The sequence below is a fragment of the Vitis vinifera genome, chromosome 19 (assembly GCF_030704535.1).
Source record: "Vitis vinifera cultivar Pinot Noir 40024 chromosome 19, ASM3070453v1".
NCBI lineage: Eukaryota > Viridiplantae > Streptophyta > Magnoliopsida > Vitales > Vitaceae > Vitis > Vitis vinifera.
Genome location: NC_081823.1, coordinates 9,848,971 through 9,870,793, shown reverse-complemented (window position 1 = coordinate 9,870,793; position 21,823 = coordinate 9,848,971). Strand labels below are relative to the sequence as shown.

Below are 21,823 nucleotides of genomic sequence, written 5' to 3'. Positions count from 1 at the left end.
AACATAGGAGATTTATAGTGATTCACTCTCAATGTGAGAGCTACATCCAGTTGCATCCACTATAGATTTTCACTATAATGAAATGAAAATTACAAGAGAATCACAAACATTTCACCCTTTAGGTTTTTCTCTCTTTTTTTATTTTCTATCTTTTTTAATTGTATCAATCTCTCCTAGTCTACTACCCTAAACATAAAAAAATTAGGGTAACCAAATTACATGTGTAAAATCTTCAAAATACCCTAAATTAAAATGCCCTTATTAAATTTCGTCAATCCGCATGCAATCCATGTGCAACCCACTTGCTGTCTCTATGTAGGGTCAATTTGTGTCAAGGTGAACACTACTGGGATAATAATTAGGCTCCACACATCTTAACACATTTTAGTGGTAGTTCCATAAAATTATTGGTCTTTTAGGACTCCTTAGACAGGCAAGTAAAGATAGTGAGAGAGAGGGAGCGACCTCATAGAGCTACACAAACATCCCAGTTGCCAAAGGCCTTACCATATTGGTGAGGATATTATTTACTCTTAGAAGCAGCAAAAATTCAGTTGAAGAGAGATATGAGGCAGGGGAAGCTTCTTGACCTGTTAAAATGTAGAACTTCTTCACCCAATTCCTAGAGAAACAGTGAATCCTTCTCTTCATTGTGAGCAGAAGTGCACAGCCAAGTCACATGAATTTTCTTTAATTCTTCTTAAATTTGATTTTGTTATTAAAATTGGGACTGACAGTTTTCCCCAGGAATTTTCATTGGATGGACTGATCTCTCAAAATTAAGTAGTAGAAATTGATGGAATGTCCAAACAGGAAAAGATGCGAAGAAATGTAGAAGGAAAAACATGAAAAATGAATGAATAAAGCCCAAGTGATATAAAAGTCTGCACGGCAGTGCCTATGAAGGACTATAGTAACCATACACAGTATAATAAGTTTGAGCAGTGGTGAGTAACAAAAGGGCAATGGCCGCAAGAAGTGAGAAAAATGTCCATGGATTACTGAAATAGTCATGTTTCAAGTTTGTAAACCAAACACGCCATTTGCTAGCATAGTATGTCTTGCAGTAGTTATTAACTCTCTTTATTTGTTGAGACAAGTAGCACTCATCCAAATCATAGACAACCTCACGACCGAGCTTATTGAAAAGATCGGCTACATCCTGATCACTTCCCAAAACATGATTGATGATCCCATTTTTGTGAAGAATCCCGACGTCGGCTGAAGAATTGATTAAGCTGTCAAAGAACATTAAGTAATTGGTGAAAAAAGGTTTAGTGTCTTCACACTGCTCATAGGCCACAAAATTTAGGAAGAGAACAGCAGTGTTATCATCAATGTACAGAGGAGGGATTTTTAACACCCCAGCTTGAAAATTGATGTCTAGCAAATCACAGTCCTCTCTCTTTTTTAGCTTAACTCCTGCCTTCTCAAGCTCTGTTACACTATGAATTAGCTGTCTCTCTTGAACAAGGGGAACGTTGACAGAGATTTTCAATTGCTCACATCCAGATGTAATATCTTGGTTGACAGATGAAAGGAAGGTTGAACGAAACACCTCAAGCATATGATCAAATTCACCTTCAGGGTTCAGATTCCCTTCAATATTTTTCCTTGGCAGCAAGGGATCAAAGAATGTGAGTACAAGATCAATCAGTGGTGGATCCTCAGCCAAGCTAATTAGCTCAAATAGCTTTTTAAGAACAAAGAAAGGCAGCTGATTCTCGAGCTTCAATAAATCACGCTGAAGTGTCCGCAGCATCCAGCGGATGGTGAAGATGGGGTCATCTACATTTTTCTGTAGGATAGGGCATACAATAGGGAATAGATATTAGTATCCTGCCACTCTGCATTCAAAGCTAGAACTAAATCAGGTATATCAAATTAATTTTCAAAGCTTTGGAGTTCTCTCTCATGGACAACACTCATAAGAATCAAAAGATTTAAAAGTTCTATCTTCTTATTCTATTTTCATTGCTCCAAATTAAAGACTAGAGCTTCCAAATAATTCAATTATGAACTTAGCCTGCTCCTGCAAAGCCAAAGCCTCTAGCAATTCTAAATTGGAGTTTCCACAGAGGATTACTGAATTTTTCATATTGCTTCATTCAAGCAGACTGGATATATAGAAGAATGCAAGCAGATGAAACTGTGTGTTCTTTTATACATGGATTCATATATTGGTAAATGCATAAATTCTGAAATTTTTTATGTTTAATGGTAAACATGAATTTGACTTGGTATTCTTATGACCCTAAGGAAAACCTCAATCTATCAAATGAAATAGTTATTCAAATTCATTCTTGATATACCAATTGCCTATACCTAGTTGCAATCTGATTCCATCCATTCATTTTCCGGTTAAGTCCTATTCTCTTGTAAGCAAGGTGGCTTTCTCATGGACCAAGAAAAGGGTTAGTTTGACCCAGTTCTATGGGTAAAGGCTCAATTTAATGCTGCTGCCTGCCGGGTATTTGATCAGACCATCCCATTCCTACCCTCAAAGGAATGATGGATAATCTGGGTCCTGGACTGGAAATCGATTAAAATGTTTTTAATTTATTAGAAAATGTATTCATAAACATGAACGTAGTCAAATAATCCATCCAATTCCTTGTGGAGAAGCAAGCTGGGTCAACCATCTTGGCTTCCAACGAACAAGTAGTTTTCTCCCAGAATGATAAAGATGAGAGGAAAACTCAATCTTAAACCAATACTATCAATAGTGTGCTGATGTTTAAACATACCTCCCTTTCAAACCTGTTGTAAAGGCGCAATAGTTCAAGCACAAAGCAACCGTCGATGACCATCATTTGAACAAAATCATTGCTGTCAATATCAAAAGCTCCTGTGTAGCACTGCCTTGTCTTCTGCTCCAACTCCTTCATGGCTCCTTCGAGATCCTCCAAGAGAATAGCCCGATGAACTTGTGGCACCAAGTCCTCTGCCTGTTCTACATTTTCAGGGGTCCTGGATCCTAAAAGGCGTAAAAGATACCGCATCTTGTGTTCTTCCATGAACCTTAGCCCTGGGTCCCCATAATGTAAGGGACCAATGGACATAATTTTTGGGGCAAAAGCATTTTTATGAACTTCTCTTATGTTCATTGGGACATGATAGATTGTCAACCATTTTCCGCAGTCATACTGAGGCCCTTCTTTACAACGCTTATTGATGTTGATCACCCATTCTGGAGATTGGCCTTCAATTTGCTTTTGATTTGCTCTTGCTCTTTTTACATTCATTGTGCTTCTCTTACCTTTGGTTTCTCTCACCATCGGAGTAGGATATCAAACAACCTTACTGTTCCAAACTCAGACCTATTTCTCTTCTTCTAGGCAATGAAATGTGTCAACTAATAAAATGATCAGTCTGTGAAGGGATAAAGAGGAGGAATATGCCGACAATTTTAAAAGAAACAATGAATAGAAAGCATATTTTATCAATTTCCATAATAATAATAATAATAAAAGTCTTTTGAAAGAAAAATGAGACAAATATTTGCCATGAACATACTAAAATAATCTGGGAGAAGGAATCTTGCAGCTGGGAAAGTGGCCTCCAACCTAACCCAAAGTTACGTATATATTATTTGATCTGGATGTTTCTAGATATTTCACAGTAGGATCAAGACCTGCAGGATAAGTCAAATAAAATAATGATCTCTGCTTCCTTGGCCTGCAAGATAAGTTCCCACTTCAACTTATCTATAAAATTGGCTATGTTGCAATTTAGAGATATTCTTTAGGTTATGTTCAGTTTCGGGAAAATTTATGGAAAAATAGGAGGGAAAGAAAGTAAATAGAAAAAAGTATAAGGAAAGAAAAAGTGAAGAAAAATAAAAAATAAATTTAAAGTTTGTAAATTATTTTAATATGTATCTTCAAACTCATTTTACTTATTTCCCTCTATTATTTAAATATTAAATAATTTTAAAATATATAAATTTCTAATTAATTTTAATCACATTTATTTTTTTCATATTTTTCATAGATAAATCAAGCATAATAAAATCATTTTTCTTATACTATATTTGGTTCCCGAAATTATCATGTCTGGTTTATCTATAAAAAATATGAAAAAAGAAAATGAAATGTGATTAAAATTTATTAAAATTTTATACATTTTCAAAATATTTAATATTTACATAAAAGAGAAAAATATTTGAAATAACTTTGAGGTAGCATATAAAAATAATTTAACGATTTTAAATTTAGTATTTATTTTTCTTCACATTTTTCTTTCCTCTCCCATTTTTCCACAAATTTTCCGAAACCAAACATATCCTTAGTTTCTTGATTAGTTTGTATGGACCAAAGTCTCTTTAACGTGAGTTAAAATTTTATAATATCAAATCTAGGTCATCAGGCTTTGTCTTCTTCTCTAGCATGCAGTTGACGATGTATAGCCACACTAATTCATTAACTCATTAATTAATTCCATACAAGCCACCGATCTAGAACCTTTTTGTTCTCATTTGCTTCCAAGTCATTTGAAATAATAAATTTCCACCATTAGCCATTTCAGAGGGAAATCTGCTATGAACCTAATGCATATGATGCATCAATGTTTGCTCAAGGCCCGTGGCATGTCTACGTGTTCTTGAGTACCATCCTTTGGTCACTTTTCAACTAGTTCATTTGGATGTAACAACGTATAATACAAACATATATATTAAGGGATAGTGCCCCTGCAAAAATAGTTCTTAAGATCTACAGATAACAGTATGAATATCCGTATTCGATGCCATTGAAGATTCCCATCTAGCTTTAACATTAACAACTAATAGTATATGTAACGCCCAAATTTATTTTTTTAGGGATAAGTTAGGAAAATAAAAATAATAATTAAATTAATTAATTTAATAAAATGAAAGAGGGGTAAAAATATAATTTTTTGAATAAATGCCCTAAGTATAAATTAGAAATTTATATTCTTCCTATTCTTTTCTGAATAGCGTTCATACTAACAGAATTCCAGATAACGTAATGTTAGAGTCAGAATTCAGGGTTTGAAGAACAGATCTCTATAGGTAAGATTTTTTTTCTTCTTCTAATTCTTCAATTTTATTTTCTTAGATCCGTCACTTTTTGTGAAAACAAACTTTAGGTAATTTTTTTAAGAAACCCTAATCTAGATTGGGGTTTTTAAAAAAAAAAAAAAATTGAAAATTTTGATTTTTGATTTTTGTTAGTACTATTGAAGAAAAAAAATCAGAGGAAGAAAAGAAATTTTAGATTTAGATAATAAATAAATTAGTCGTTTGCGGAGACTTTAGATTGAAAAGAAAATAAATAAATAATAGGAAGAATTACATGATTTTTGGATTTTGGAGGGGTGATATAGATACTTGTATTTATGGTATTGAGGCATTGTAGTTGTGTGCACGTTGCTGGAAGAAAAAAAAAAAGGGGCGTGTCAGGTTAAGAAAGAAAGAAAGAATAAAATAAAATAAAATAAAAAGGAGGCATGTGCATTGGATGGAAGGAAGGCCTTGGAAAACTAAAATATATATATAATGAATCATCATAATAATGATGATGGCAATAGGAAGAACTTGCTTTGTGTTATTGGTTTTGTGTGTACCAGAGACAAGTGGGTAATGGTTTGGGTGGCTATTGAATTTGATAATTAATAAAATAATAATATTTAGTTTTAGATTAATAAATAAGATAATAGTAATAATGGTTTATTGTAATAAATAGAATGAGAGATTTAGTATAAAAAAATTATAGAATTTTATAATGAAATAAAATTACAATTTAATTAAATTAGTAATATGTTATTAGAAACAAATTGGGAATTTATTAATTTTATTTAAATAAGGAATAGATTAGTTAAATTATAGATAAATAGTAATAGTTATTTCTCTTATGTTATATTAGGTGAATAGTAGATTTTCCAGAATTATTTTTCTCCTAAGTTTTCGAGGATTTCTTTCGAGGTGAGGGAAATTAAAGCAATTATTTTTTTTTAGAAACAAATTTTTATATACATCATTTGGAAACATTTTGAGTTATTATTCGTTTTATGCATGGATCAAATATGTTTTGCATGAAAAGTATGTTAGAACCTTATATTTTGATTACAATAGAGAAATGTGGAGATATTATGTTTTGCAAATTTGAATAATTGAAATAAGTATTTGACTCTGGTTTGTTTGACCTTTGTCAACGGGATATAATAATTGACTTTTACATTTCTTGGTGGGGAATGTAATTGATTTGGACCCCAACCTCTAGGGGTTTGGTTAGAGGTTACTAGTACTAGTAGTGTTTGGTTCCGCCCACCTTAAAGGAACAATTTGAGGCTAGCCACCTATTTGAAAAGTCCCACCTAATTGGGCACCATTTGATGTTTGATGACCAGAGTAAATAAATGATTTGAATGTTTTGATTGAATTTGCTATGAAAATGTTTGAATCAGAAATGAAAGTATACAATTAAAAGTTTTGAATGTATTGGCAAAACTTACTTAAAGGTTTATGAAAATAATTAGTTGTGATATCTCCTATTTTGCAAGTGAACTTGAAATATTTGATCAATGGATTGTATTAATGTTCCTTATTGGGCTTTGAGCTCATTCCTACATGTTGATAATTTTTCAAGTACCCTTACTTCGGGCGCTGAGTGATGGCTAGGTTAGGGAATGATCATCATTAGGATTTTGCTTAGGATGTTGTTTTTGGACATTGTTAGCTTATAAGTTTATGTTCATTTGGATTATTTGGTTTTTGGAAGCTATTTAGATATTGAACTTTTAAATTTTTTATGATAGTTTGAAGTTGAGATTTGGAGATTATGAAAATTTTTGTTAGCACTTGAATTGTTTGAGTTTGTAATCTATTTGGATAATGGATTTTGGTTGATGGATGCTTAGTTTTAAAGTTAAGTTTTGAAGATTTTAGAATTTTGTTCCGCTACTCTGAACAGGTATTTGGTAATTGGTAACTTCCAGCTACAAGATAATTGTTTGGGTCAGGTTACACTTTAAGCCTTTGGGTTTGAGGTGTGAAATGACCATCACGCCCTTGGAGTGGGTCTTGGGTCGTGACAGAGTGGTATTAGAGCACTAGGTTGTGATCTTGATGGGAACTTGTTTAGTTAACCTTTAGGAATAAACGAGTGACACATTAGTTTAAGTTTTAACTTCATCCAGTCCGATTCATTTTATTCCTTACAATTCTGATTTGCTTATTTGGCTTCTTAGTGACTAATTTAGTTATACATGTTGCTTTATAGGATACCATGCCACCAAGGAGACCTGCATCTTCTCAAAACAGTCAGGCTAATGATGATATAACTCCTCCACTTGAGGCTTTGGCCCCTATGAGTATTGAAGGGCTTTATAGATATTTAGGGACTTTGGTTGGCTTGGTTGAGCGTCAGGCTAGAGCTACTGGAAGTAATGGTCAAGGACAATCCTCATCTACTAAGGGTAGCTCCTTTGACAACTTTAAGAAGTTGGGTCCCTCTTTCTTTTCTGGTACTTCATATCTAACAGAGGTAGAGGCTTGGATTATGAAGATAGAGAAATTCTTTGATGTCATTGATTGTTCTGAGGAGAAAAAAACCTCTTATGCAGCATTTATGTTAGACAAAGAGAAAGACCATTGGTGGCACATGACTAAGAGGATTTTGGAGGATTAGGGGCCTATTGTTTAGAGTCAGTTTAGGGTGGCTTTTTATAAGAAGTACTTTCCTGACAGTGTTCGACGACAAAAGGTGGGGGAGTTTGTCCGTTTGGAATAGGGGAATTTGACGGTGGCCTAGTATGAGGCTAAGTTTACCGAACTATCATGTTTTGCCCCATAGTTGATTGCTATAGAGGAGGAAAAAACATTAAAGTTTCAGGATGGGCTGAAGCCTTATCTGAAGAATAAGATATCAATTTTGAAGCTTAGTGTGTATTCAGAGGTGGTAGACAAAGCCCTTATTGCAGAGAATGATAATGAAGAGTTTTACCAATATAAGGAACAAAAAAGGAAGAGGAATAGAAATGATGTTGCTCATGGTAATCAAGCACAGAAAAATTCTGCTCCAAGTAGAAATCATAATAAAGGAAAAGCAGCACAAAATTTAAATGGGATTTTTCCTACTTGTGGCAAGAAGCATGGGAATAGGTCATGCTACAGAGAGACAGGAGCTTGCTTTGGTTATGGAAAACAGGGACATATGGTTCGGGATTGTCCAGAGAATAAGAAGTTTGTATTTGGGAAGCCTAAGGAGGAGAATACTGAGGATAGACAGAAACCCGAAGCTCAAGGGTGGGTATTTTCTATGACTCATAGAGATGCTCAGGCTACTTCTGATGTGGTGACAGGTACTCTTTGAATTCACACCTTATTTGCTAGAGTCTTTATTGATCCTGGTTCAACTCACTCTTTTGTTTTCGTATCTTTTGCTAGATTGTTGGGTATGTCGATTGATAACATGGACTTTGATTTATTTGTTGCTACTCCTTTGGGAATTTTGTTGTGGTTAATAAAATACTTAGAGTTTGTTGTGTGATGATTGGGTATAGAGAGATGATAGTTGACTTAGTACTTCTTGACCTCCAGGATTTTGATGTGATTTTGGGGATAGATTGGTTAGCTTCATACCATGCATCTATTGATTATTTTGGGAAAAGAGTGGTGTTTAGCATTCCTGGTCAGCCTAATTTTAGTTTTGAGAGGAAGCATGTAGACAAACCATTGCATATGATCTCAATCTTGCGAGCTAGTTCTTTGCTTAGGAAAAGTTGTCAAGGCTTTTTGGCTTATGTTGAGAATGAGGAAAATAATCTAAAGTTGGAAGACATACCCATTGTAAGGGATTATCCTAATGTTTTTCCAAATGATCTACCTGGCTTGCCACCAGAGAGGGAGGTGGAGTTCACCATTGATTTGGCACCAAGGACAACTCCTATCTCTAAGGCCCCTTACAGGATGGCACCTATGGATCTTAAGGAGTTGAAGATTCAACTTCAGGAGTTATTAGATAAGGGCTTCATTAGGCCTAGTGTTTCACCTTGGGGAGCTCCTGTTTTATTTGTAAAGAAGAAGGATGGATCTATGAGACTCTACATTGATTATAGAGAGTTGAACAAGGTGACGGTGAGAAACAAGTATCCCCTTCCTTGGATTGATGATTTGTTCGATCAACTTCAAGGTGCATGTGTGTTCTCTAAGATTGATCTTCGGTCTGGTTATCATCAGTTAAGGGTTAGAAGTGAAGATGTACCCAAGACTGCTTTTCGAACTAGATATGGGCATTATGAGTTTTTGGTTATGCTTTTTGGTTTTACTAATGCACCTGCTGCTTTTATGGACTTAATGAATAGGGTATTCAAGCCATATCTAGATCAGTTTGTGGTGGTTTTTATAGATGATACTTTGGTGTACTCAAAGAGTAGAGAGGAGCATAAGCACCATTTGAGTATTGTATTACAAACTCTCAGAGATAGGCAATTGTATGCTAAACTAAAGAAGTGTGACTTTTGGTTAGACAAAGTCTCTTTCCTTAGGCATGTGGTGACCAAGGATGGCATCTCTATAAAACCTGGAAAGGTAGATGTTGTGTCAAATTGGAGGAAACCTAATACTGTGACCGAGATTCGAAGTTTCTTAGGACTGGTTGGTTATTATAGGCGATTTATTGAGGGGTTCTCTAAGAGAGCCCTACCTCTGACTAGGTTGGCTCAAAAAGGGGTTACGTTTGAGTGGTCTAATGATTATGAACGTAGTTTCCAAGAGTTAAAGAACAAATTAGTTACAACTCCTATTTTGACTATCTCTTCAGGCTCAGGAGGGTTTGTGGTGTATAGTGATACCTCTCGTCATGGTTTGGGTTGTGTTCTTATGCAACATGGGAAAGTTGTAGCTTATGCTTCTAGACAGTTGAAGCCTTATGAGCAAAATTATCCTACTCATGATTTGGAGTTAGTTGCAGTGGTTTTTGCACTTAAGATCTGGAGACATTTTCTTTTTGGTGAAACTTGTAAGATATTCATAGATCATAAGAGTTTGAAGTATTTATTTTCCCAAAAGGAATTGAACATGAGACGGATGAGGTGGATTGAACTACTTAAAGACTATGATTGCATTATTCAGTATCACCCAGGGAAGGCGAATGTTGTGGCTGATGCCTTGAGCAGGAAATTTGTTGGTTCCTTAGCAGCTATTAGAGGTTGTCAGAGGTAATTATTGGAAGATTCGATGAGTTTACAAGTCCATATAAGATTTTTGGACTCGGGAGCTCCTGTGGTGAACTTTAGAGTGCAGCCAGACTTGGTTGGGATAATTAAGACCCTACAAAAGAATGATATGCAATTAGTGCAGCTTATAAAAGAAGTTAAGAGGGGGTAGTAAGCCTGACTTTGTCTTATCAGATGATGGGATTTTGAGATTTGGGACTAGACTTTATGTCCCAAATGATGGAGATTTAAGGAGAGAGCTATTGGAGGAAGCTCATTGTTCTAAGTTTGCGATCCACCTAGGAAGAACAAAGATGTATAAAGATTTGAAGCAAAATTATTGGTGGCCAAGTATGAAGAGGGATATTGCAAGATTTGTGGCTCAATGTTTGGTGTGCCAACAGGTGAAAGATGAGCATCAACAACTAGCAGGATCATTACAACCACTTTCTATTCCTGAATGGAAATGGGAATATATTACCATGGACTTTGTGATAGGGTTGCCAAGAACCTTAGGGGGTAATAATGCTATTTGGGTAATTGTGGATCGATTAACAAAGTCTGCTCATTTTCTGCCTAAATAGTGTTTTGATACCAATGATGGAAAATAAAGTTTCGGGTTATCTTCTGAGATGCCCAAGAATCTTGATTGGTAGCTTCATTAACAAATTTTATGCTTCAAATCATGAATAGAACTATAAATACGAAAACCACTCTATTTTTCATAGCATAAGAGCATTAACCCTCATTTTTATTGAGAAAACAAAAAAACTTCAAGAAATGACTTTTTTCCAAAAAGAAGAATCGTGTCCTTTCAATCTTCTCAGAGAGAGAGAGTAAGTAAGAGAGATTTAAATCCTTTATTTATTTATTTATAGCGACAATTTCTAGGTAGTTTTAAAACTCCTAAAAACTACTCCCCCATTTCTTTTTATTTATTAGGTCAAATTGGGTCAACCCACTCGGGCACCCAAACCCATTTCCAACACTCTTATAACATGTTTTATATCACATTGAATTTATTTAATAAAATATTTATTATTTAACAATCTATTACTTATTATAATATGTTTATATATATAAAGGGAAAAAATAAGCATAAAATCTTTAAATATTTTCAACCAAAGCACTCATTCTTTGACCAAATAAGCAATTTGTTTTGGTAATTATATAATGACAATATTATTTTTTCTATATGATTCTTGACTTTGGATTCACATACTTTTATTTGTTGCTTTATTGGTTCTTTTACTAATTAACTCACTACATTATGATTAGGTGTGAAATAATATTTATATAAAAAAAATATTAAAATTTTTATATCAAATAATAAAATAATAGATATGAAAGTAATAAAGAAAAGGGATAAGCATAGAATCTTCTCATATATTCAACCAAACACTCCATTCCATATTTTTCTTCTAGGATTTTGGAAAAAAAATTAGGATAGAAAAGTATAATTTAAAATTCAATATAAATGTATTTTCATTTCACAATATCAAAGTAATGGAAAATATTTTATATCTAAAATTGATATGATGAATATCAATATAGATTGAATGTTTTTTTTCAAGAAAACATTAGAACATTCTTTAAATAAAACATAATTATCTATTCACAAACTCAAGTTTTAAGTTTCCCTTTTCCTTATTAGTTTTATTTTCTTGGTGTGATATACACCATGTTATATTTCTTGTTTTCTAGGATTTTGGAACAATTAGGATAAAAGACCATAATTTAAAATCCAATATATTATAAATATATTTTCATTTCTTAATATCAAAATAATAAAAATGTCTTCTATCTCAAATTGATATGATAAAAATAAAAGTCGAACAAATACTTTTATTTCAAAAACCCATTAAAATTTTATTTAAATAAAAACAATTAGTTATTGACACAATCAATATTTTAATTTTCCCTTTTCCTTATTAGTTTTATTTCTTTGCTTTGATATATTTGACAAGATAATTTTGAATGAAGTATCATCCTCTATATAATCTCACATTAATTAGTATGTTGATATGATATAAAAATATTAATAATTTGGCACTATGAAAACCTTATATATATATATATATATATATATATATATATATATAGAAAGATAGAAAATTGAAAATTGACATAGTGCTTCACCTTATTTTTCTTTTAGGCTATGTTGGATTTTTGAAATTTTTGAGGGAAAATGCAAAGGAAATAAAATAGAGAGGAAAAGGAAAAGAAAAGAAAAAGTAAAGGAAAATAAAAAAATATGTTTAAATTTAATAAATTATTTTTATAGGTTTCTTCAAACTCTTTTTACTTATATCTTTCTATTATAACAAGATTAAATAACTTAAAAATATATAAATTTCAAATTAATTTTAATTATTTTTTTTTCTATTGTAAAACCAAATATGAGAAAACCATTTTCCTTAACATTTTTTTTTTCTTTCCCTAGCATTTTTTGGAAACCAAACAAATTCTTAATATTTGCTTTTATAAAATTATCATCAACTTATTCTTATAAATAATATTAAGGATATGAAAGTTGAATGCAATATACAAGATGATTTATATAGAATAATGAACTTTGTATGTCATATTTCCTATAATATACCTAACATCATTTAGAGACCTAAAAAAATAATATCGTATTATTATAAACCCCAAAATTTGTCCCAAGTTTTTTTACTTTAATTTTGAGTCCAATTTTATCTTTAGATTTCAAACTCAGTTACATTTACATGTTTTGACCCACTTATACTTTTTAAATTTTAATTCTTATTATTTTGTTTTATTTTTATTTTGTACTATGTTTTATTTTATTTTTATTTTTATTATTTTATTTTATTTTACTTTTTTCCTTTTTATTTTCTTTCTTTTATTTTGTACTATCTCTCCTAGTCAAAGACCCATCTCTCTCCTCCTCTCTTCCCTCTTCTCTCTCTTCTCCTTTTCCTTTTATTTTCCTTTTTCCTCCCCCATTTTTTCCTTCTCTTCTTCCTTTCTCCACGCTGCTACTCACAAAGACACTACTACCACACGCCCTTCCCCCTCTCCTCTCCCTTTCATGGTTTTAAAAACCGGACCGGACCGGAACGGCTGGTCCGACCGGTTGGACAGCCAATCGATCATCGTTCCAGTTTGGTCCGATCATTAGACCGGATGGAGACCGAACCGGGATTGAACCGCTTGAACCGGCGGTCCAACCGGTGAACCGGACGAACCAGCCGGTTCTGAGGGAAAAAACCGGTTCAAATTATTTTAATTTTTTTTTTGGTTTTCCAAATGCTCATTTTCAATCTCCATATTCCGATTTCCAAAATAAATGAAGACATAAATTTTATATTTATTAGTATGCAAAAATCTTCATGAATATTCAAACATTGACATGTTATGTTTTTATTTTGAGTAATTATTTAAGTGTTGTGGACCTATGGTTGACATTTGTATTATTTGTTATGGACAATGTGTTAAGTTAACAACTCTTTGATAATTTGGTTATTATAGGATAGTAATGGTTTGATTATTTGATAAATATTGAGTTTATTGACATTATGAATGTATAACATCTTATATTGTGTTATAAATATCATATATGATAATTGATGACTTCTACAGGTAAAAAATTTTGTGACAAAACTCAAGTTACTCAATAAACAAAGTAGATGCTATCAAAATTTACATAGAATTTATTAATTTTTTAATTTTTATATTATATAAAATAATAAAATATATATTTATGACGTCACCGGTTTGATAGCGGTTCGATAGCGGTTCGACCGGCGGTCCGACCAGTGAATCGTGAACCGATAACTTTTCCGGTTCAATGACCGGTCCGGTTTTTAAAACATTGCTCCCTTCTTTCCTTTTCTTTTCTTTCTTTTATTCCTTTTTTTCTCTTCCTTTCTCTTCTTTGTCTTTTCTCCCTTTTGCCCTCATCACACCATCTTCCACTGTCGGTTGTCACCATCACCACTACCAGCTGTGTGATGTCTCACCTCCCCCTCTTTTTTTATTAATTTATTTTTTTTATCTTATTTTTAATTTATTTTCCCTCTCTCAACGCACAACCACCCCCAATCTTCCTTCCAATGTCTCCAAAAAAAAAAGTATAAGTTTATTTTGCTTTTTTTTTTATTTTAATTGTAATGATTGTTTGTGAGATTTTGGATTGGTTAATTAATATGAAATTCAGACTTTGGTGAGTTAATAATGAATTTGGGTTTATTTGTTGTTAATGAAATTTATTGGATGGATTTATAATTGATATGGATTTTACCTATTTGAATTATTTAATTTGGCATGAGACAATTGTGATGTATTTTGGATGTTATTTTGGGTTTGGATATTAAATTGAGTTAATTGTGGTTGTGGATTTGGTTTGTATATTAAATTAAGTTTGGATTTTGGGACATTAAATTTAGGCCTAATTGAATTTATTTTGATTTTTTATATTTTAGACTTGGTTGATTATGCTTATATTTTGATTATTAATTTGGAAATTTTGGACTTTGACATGTGTGATATTTCTGTTGGATTCAATTTGCTAATTTGGGCTCATTTTAACTGGTGAAATTTATTATACTAATTTGAAGTTTGAATTTGGGCTTGAATATCTGTTTTGGACTTTGTGCATTTTTGGATATTTACATTTTGGTTATTTTTACTTTGTATGGACCCATTCTACTATTGGGATTTTGTTGGTTGAGCATGAAGAATGGAATTTCATGGAAGGAAATGAGGCTCAAGAAGGATATGGGGCATTGAACTTGTTGTAGGCTTGTTGGGGTACATATTTATTTCCCACTTCTATTTAGTTTTATTTCTATTGGTTCCTATAAATATTCGTTTCTATTGGTTACTCGTTCTGTACATAATTGAATATCAAACAAACCATAAATTTTGTTTAAATAAGAGGAACAATTCAATAAACATGTTTCAACAAAATAATAATTCTAAAATATTCTTCTTAATAAAAGAAAGTTTTTTATTAATAAAAATTCAGAAAAATGCTTTTAGAAAAATCCAAAAAATTTGTTTTAAACAAAATTCAAAAAAAAAAATTTAATAATAATTGTCTGAAAATTTATCTGTTTAATAAAAATTGTTAAGAAATTTTTTTTTAAATAAAATTGCCCAAAAGGTTTTTTTTTAATAAAATTGTCTAAAAAATGATTTTTAAATAAATTCTCTCTTCTTAACTAGAATGGGATTAAACATAATTTTTATAAATAGAAGTTTTAAGTAATCTTTTAATGATAGTAGAATGAGTCATTTTTGCAAATTGAAGTTGTAGAAATCTTTTTTTAATAAAATTGGATTGAAAATATTTTTGTAAATAAAATTTGTAAAGAAATTAGTTCCTTTGTAAATAAAAATCAATTTGAAATATTTTTTTAAAATAAAGTTGTAAAAATTCATTATTTTCTAGTAAAAGTAAGTAAAAATCATTTTTAATGTCAAATTGAGATTTTTGTAATAAATTCTTTTGATAAAATGAGTGTAAATAACTTTCTTGAAAAGTGAATACAAATAAATTTAAATCAAATCACTTGTTGCAAATAAATTAAAACTTTTTGTTTGTAAATAATTAAATTGGAATCATTAATTCAAATTTGTTTTTTTTTTTAATAAAATCCTTTGAAATTTCTTGAAAAAGTAATTTTTGAAATATCTTTTTTTAATAAGTTTAATAAATCAAATTGTATAACTTTTATGTTATTTATTGTCTATTCTTTTAATTTGATTTTTACCATGATTTGTACATACTCATTTGTGTTATTCTTTTTCTTGGTATCCGTGATTAATTAATTAATTAATTATCACAATTCTCTCCATTTGTTTAGTAGAGACCGTATGTATATAAGCTTAGAGGGATGATACAGCTCATCACCGTATCTTCCTAATAGGTAACCTGACCCTTAAATTTGGACTCAATTTTTTCTAACATATCTTCTCCAAATAAGGAGTCGTACAGGGTTTTCTTTCTTATTTTATTTTCCCTTTATAAAAAACTAAAATAAGTGGCAACTCCAAATCTTTTTCAAAAAATCATATTTTTCATCAAATAAAAAGCGAGTCACGTCATCAAGTGGAAACGCACATGAAAAATGTGGGTCCATAATTTTATATGTTTTTCTTTTGCAAATAACTTAAGAAGTAATAAATTATATTTGTAATCCAATAATATTCCTGTTTTTTAAAACATTGTTCAATAAAATTTTGGAAATATTCCTAATTATGTTATTCTGAAACCTAGACAACTATTCCAACTAAACCCTATTCTCCTTTACTCTTCTACGACTCTAGGATCCTCTCTTACCACTACAAGGTATTGCAATGATAACCTTTTTTTCTCTCCACAACCTTTCTAATTCATATTTTTCTATTAAAAAATTGAAGTTTGGTTGTTGAGAAATTTAGACATGGAAAAGAAAATAAAATAAGATTTTAAGTATTTTTTATTTTCTTTCATTTTTTTTTAGCAATCAAAACAACTAGTGTTAATCTAATTTGTTTTTATTTTTTCTTGATGTTCTTCCATCTCTTTACAATTTTCTTGGGATAAAAGGTTGTACTAATTTGCTCAACTATTCATATCCATATCAGATGTGGTGATTTTAGGTTTTTTTTCTACTATTTCAATAGCTTGTTGTGTAAAGTTATTGTGTGAATAATAATACTATTCTTATTAAATTTCACTGAAGTGAGACTCTTGATCAACTCCTCCTTCTCTTTGACTTTTATTTAGAAATTTAACAAGACACAAAAATTAAAAATAAAATAAAAAAATTCATCAATATAGTGAAATTTATTTTTTTTATTTTTTTTATCATTGGCTAATTGTATGTTAGGCTCCATTGAGTATAACTTAGGTTCTACTTTTAACATTGTTTCAAATGAAACAATAGGAAGCTAATGGGAAAGGGTGAGTGACCTGATAGAGCTAGAGCTGACTAATGGGTCGTGTCGAGCCAGCACGGCCCAATATTTAGCAGGTCGTTATAGGCCAACATATCAGGCTAGCACAACCCACTTAAAAATCGTATTGGGCCAGGCCGCCCATACAAACCAAACATGTGGCCCAACACGGCCCATAAGCCCGCAAGCCAATCGTGTCATGTTGTGTCAGTGGGCCATGGCCCATAAGCCACTCACTTTGTTAAAATTTTTAATTTAATTTTTTAAGTCATTCTATCTTAAATTTTTTTCATTATTAAATGAAATTTCTTTTTGTTACTTTAAACACCTCTAATAATTATACTTTTTATATTTTTAATTTATATATATATATATTCTTTTATTCAATATTTCAACAAATTATATGAAAAAATAGGGAGGAAAAAAAAGTAAAAATTGCATCACTATAATTTGAGTACATTCCAACTAAGTGAGAATTTACTTATTTATCCTTTAAACTAGCCATTATATAGTTGTTGGGAAGGGTAATATATACATTTGACATGAAAAATAAATAAAAATAGCTATAGAATTACTTGTTTACCCCTCAAACTAGTCATTATATAGTTGTTGAAATGGGCATTATAGACATCTGACATATAATAAAAAGAAAAAAGGAAAAAGTCAAAAGTGATATTTGAAAGGTCCAAGTGGGCTGGCAACGGGTTGGCACAATAGCACGACCAGTCGTCTCCTTAGGCCCAACATGGCTGCTACAGTAATTGGGCCATGCTGGCCCAGCCTGACCTTTTGGTGTGTTGGGCCATAGGCTAAAATGGGCAGCCCAGCCCATTGGATAGCTCTAGATAGAGTTACACAAACATCCTAGCTGCCAAAGGCCTTACCATTTTGGTGAGGATATTATTTACTCTTTGCAGAAGCAAAAATTCAATTGAGTCAAGATATTGGAGGCAGGGGAAGCCTCTTGACCTGTTAAAATGTAAAACTTCTTCACCCAATTCCTTGAGAATCACTGAATTCTTCTCTTCATGTGAGCAGAAGTGCACTACCAAGTCACATGAATCTTCTCTAATTTTTCTCAAATTTGATTCTGTTATTAATATTGGGAGTGACTATTTTCCCCAGGGATTTGCATTGGATGTACTGATCTCTCAAAATTAAGTTAGTAACTGAATTCTTCTCTTCATGTGAGCAGAAGTGCACTACCAAGTCACATGAATCTTCTCTAATTTTTCTCAAATTTGATTCTGTTATTAATATTGGGAGTGACTATTTTCCCCAGGGATTTGCATTGGATGTACTGATCTCTCAAAATTAAGTTAGTAACTACTAGAAATTGATGGGAATGTCCAAACAGGAAAACACATGAAGAAATGTAAAAGGAAAAACAGGAAAATGAGTGAATAAAGCCCAAGTGATATAAAAGATCGCATACCAATGCCTATGAAGATATATAGTAACCATACACAGTATAATAGGTTTGAGCAGTAGTAAGTAACAGCAGCGCAATGGCAGCAAGAAGCGAGAAAAATGTCCAAGGACTACTGAAATAGTCATGTTTCAAGTTTGTAAACCAAACACGCCATTTACTGGCATAGTATGCCTTGCAGTAGTTATTAACTCCCTTTATTTGCTGAGACAAGTAGCACTCATCCAAATCATAAACAACCTCACGACCTAGCTTGTTGAAAAGATCGGCCACATCCTGATCGCTTCCCAGAACATGATTGATGATCCCATTTTTGTGAAGAATCTCGACATCTGCTGAAGAATTGATCAAGCTTTCAAAGAACATTAAGAAATTGGTGAAAAAAGGTTTTCCGTCTTCACACTGCTCATAAGCCACAAAATTTAGGAAGAGAGGAGCAGTGTTATCGTCAATGTACAGAGGAGGGATTTTCAACACCCCACCTTGAAAACTTATGTCTAGCAAATCACAGTCCTCTCTCTTTTTTAGCTCAACTCCTGCCTCTTCAAGTTCTGTTACACTATGAACTAGCTGTCTCTCTTGAACAAGGGGAATGTTGACAGAGATTTTCAGTTGCTCGGATCCAGGTGTAATATTTTGCTTGAGGGATGAAAGGAAGGTTGAACGGAACACCTCAAGCATATGATCAAACTCCCCTTCAGGGTTCAGCATCCCTTTAATATTTTTCCTTGGCAGTAAGGGATCAAAGAATGTGAGTACAAGATCAATGAGGGGTGGATCCTCAGCCATGCTAATTAGCTCAAATAGTTTTTCAAGAACAAAGAAAGGCAGCTGATTCTCAAGCTTCAATAAATCACGCTGAAGTGTTCGCAGCATCCAGCGGGTGGCGAAGATGGGATCATCTACATTTTTCTGTAGGATAGCCATATAATAGAGAAAAAGACATTAATATACTGGCTCTCTGCATATAACAGACATGAAATAGTGCTACCATTCAAAAAACTAAAACAACAGGCATATCAAATTAATGTTCAAAGCTTTGGACTTTACTCACTAGGGAAAAGCTCAGATAGATGAGAAGCGCCATACCCTCATAAGAATTAATTTAATTATGTTTTAAACCTGCTCCAGCAAAGCCAAAGCCTCTAGCAATTTTAATTGGAGTTGAACTAAGATCCAAATTACAACAGTTCCAACAGATGCAAGCCCAATTTTTAGTTCTGCTTCATTCAAGCAGACTGGATATATGGAAGAATACATGTTTATGTGTGACCAAATAAACATGAATTTGACTTGGTATTTTCTGACCCAAAAGTGAAACCCGAATCCATCGATAGTGATTCAAATTTTTCCTTGATATATCAAATCAAACTATATAGCTAGTTGCAGTCTGATTCCACAGTTAATTTCCAGCTACAGTTCTATCCTATGGTCAGCAAGGTGGCTTTCTCATCGACCAGGCAAAAGGTTAGATGGCTCCAATTCCATGGGTAAAGGCTCAATTTAATGCTGCTGCCTGCAGACCGGGTATTTGATCAGACCAAGCCCCATCCCAACCCTAACGCAAGAAATAGTTGATGGTTTGGGCCCTGGACTGGAAGTCGAATAAAATATTTTTAATTGACTAAAAACATATTCATAAACTTGAACCAAGTCAAAAAAATCCACTGAATTCCTTATGGAGAAGCAAGCTGGGTTAACCATCTTGGCTTCCAATTACAAGGAACAAGTAGCTTTCTTGCCTGGACTTTTAGCAAGCTTTCTGTCTGTCTCCCAGAATGATAAAAACTCAATCTCAAACAAATACCATAGTTAATCTGCTGATATTTAAACATACCTCCTTTTCAAACTTGTGGTAAAGGCGCAATAGTTCAAGCACAAAACAACCATCAATGACCATCATCTGAACAAAATCATTGCTGTGAAAATCAAAAGCCTCCGAGTAGCGCCGCCTTGTCTTCTGTTCCAACTCCCTCATGGCTTCTTCAAGATCCTCCAAGAGAGTAGCATGATGAACTTGTGACATCAATTCTTCTGCTTGTCCTCCTTTTTCTGGGGTCCTGGATCCTAAAAGGCGCAAAAGATACCGCACCTTGTGCTCTTCCATGAATCTTAGCCCTGGGTCCCCATAATGGAAGGGACCAATGGATATAATTTTTGGGACAAAAGCATTTTTGTGAACTTCTCTCAGGTTCCTAGGGACTCGATAGATTGTCCACCATTTTCCGCAGTCATACTGAGGCCCTACTTTGATACACTTATTGATATTGATCACCCATTCAGGGGGGTGGCCTTCAATTGGCTTTTGATGGGCTCTTGCTTTTTTTTGATTCATTGTATTTCTCTTTCCTTTGGTTGCTCTCACCATTGGCAAAGGATTTCAAACAACCTCGTTGTTCCAAGCTCAGACCTACTTCTCTTTTTCTAGGCAATGGACTGTATCAACTAATAGAATGATCAGCTCAGTGAATGGACAGAACGGAGGAATATGCTGACAATTTTGAGCAAAATAATGAAAAGAAAGCTTATTTTATCAATTTCCATAAAAAAAAAGTTCTCTGAAAGAAAAATGAGCCACATATTTTGCCAAAGTGCTAAAACAATCCGGGAGAAGGAATCTTGCAATAGCAGTTAGAGGAAAGTGACCTCCAACCTAACCTAAATTTAGAAAAATACTATTCCATCTGGAAGTTTGTAGATATAGCACAGTAAGATCAGGACCTCCATGATAACTGAAACAAATAATTCTATCTGCCTCTTTGGCCTCGAATGGAGTGCTCAAACCTTCAGACTTAAAAGTTCTATATAAAATTGGTTTTGTTGCAATTCAGATACATTCTTTAGTGTCCTGATTGGTTTATATGGACCAAAGAGTCTCTGTTACAGTGAGTCACTATTTAATAACATCAAATCTAGGTCATCAGGCTTTGTCTTGTTTCATGGCAGTTGACATTGTATTGTCACAGTAGTTCAGTAGCATGTTCATTAATTTTATATCAGCCACTATCTAGCACCTTTTTCTTTTCATTTGCTTCCTATTCATTTCAAATAATAAATTTTTGCCACTGGGCAATTCAGAGAGAAGCCTGCTCTACACTGAAAGAGATTGTTTTTATGTATTAAACTTATCCTTCCTGTCATCTCAAGCAAGGTGTATACAGGCAAGCAGATCAGGATGATGACCTAATGGCCAACTCTCCTGCTGCCCTTTGGACACCCCAAGCCCTTCATTGAGAAGACACAATGTTTGTTTCGAAATGCGCGCTTAGCTTCAACGTGCACTTGAGATATAATTAAAAGTGGCGAAGA

At 32.9% G+C, this 21,823-nt stretch overlaps 3 protein-coding genes across 3 annotated transcripts; 1 reads left to right on the top strand and 2 right to left on the bottom strand.

The window, feature by feature from the left end:
* Nucleotides 1–898: 898 nt before the first annotated feature.
* Nucleotides 899–3,278, bottom strand: LOC100253232 (UPF0481 protein At3g47200-like). Its single transcript, XM_010646440.3, has 2 exons — nucleotides 2,748–3,278; nucleotides 899–1,798 (listed from the first exon to the last, which is right to left on the bottom strand). The coding sequence occupies exons 1-2, from the start codon at nucleotides 3,276–3,278 to the stop codon at nucleotides 899–901; spliced, it is 1,431 nt and encodes a 476-aa protein (XP_010644742.2).
* A 3,969-nt stretch (nucleotides 3,279–7,247) lies between these two features.
* On the top strand, nucleotides 7,248–10,584 carry LOC109121769 (uncharacterized). The gene is made up of 5 exons (XM_019217032.1): nucleotides 7,248–7,505; nucleotides 7,815–8,322; nucleotides 8,586–9,616; nucleotides 10,094–10,179; nucleotides 10,581–10,584. Exons 1-5 carry the CDS (start codon nucleotides 7,248–7,250, stop codon nucleotides 10,582–10,584), a joined length of 1,887 nt encoding a protein of 628 aa, XP_019072577.1.
* A 7,805-nt stretch (nucleotides 10,585–18,389) lies between these two features.
* LOC104877669 (UPF0481 protein At3g47200) lies at nucleotides 18,390–21,019 on the bottom strand. The gene is made up of 2 exons (XM_010646439.2): nucleotides 20,352–21,019; nucleotides 18,390–19,426 (listed from the first exon to the last, which is right to left on the bottom strand). Exons 1-2 carry the CDS (start codon nucleotides 20,880–20,882, stop codon nucleotides 18,527–18,529), a joined length of 1,431 nt encoding a protein of 476 aa, XP_010644741.2. The 5' UTR covers nucleotides 20,883–21,019; the 3' UTR covers nucleotides 18,390–18,526.
* Between the last annotated feature and the right edge of the window lie 804 nt (nucleotides 21,020–21,823).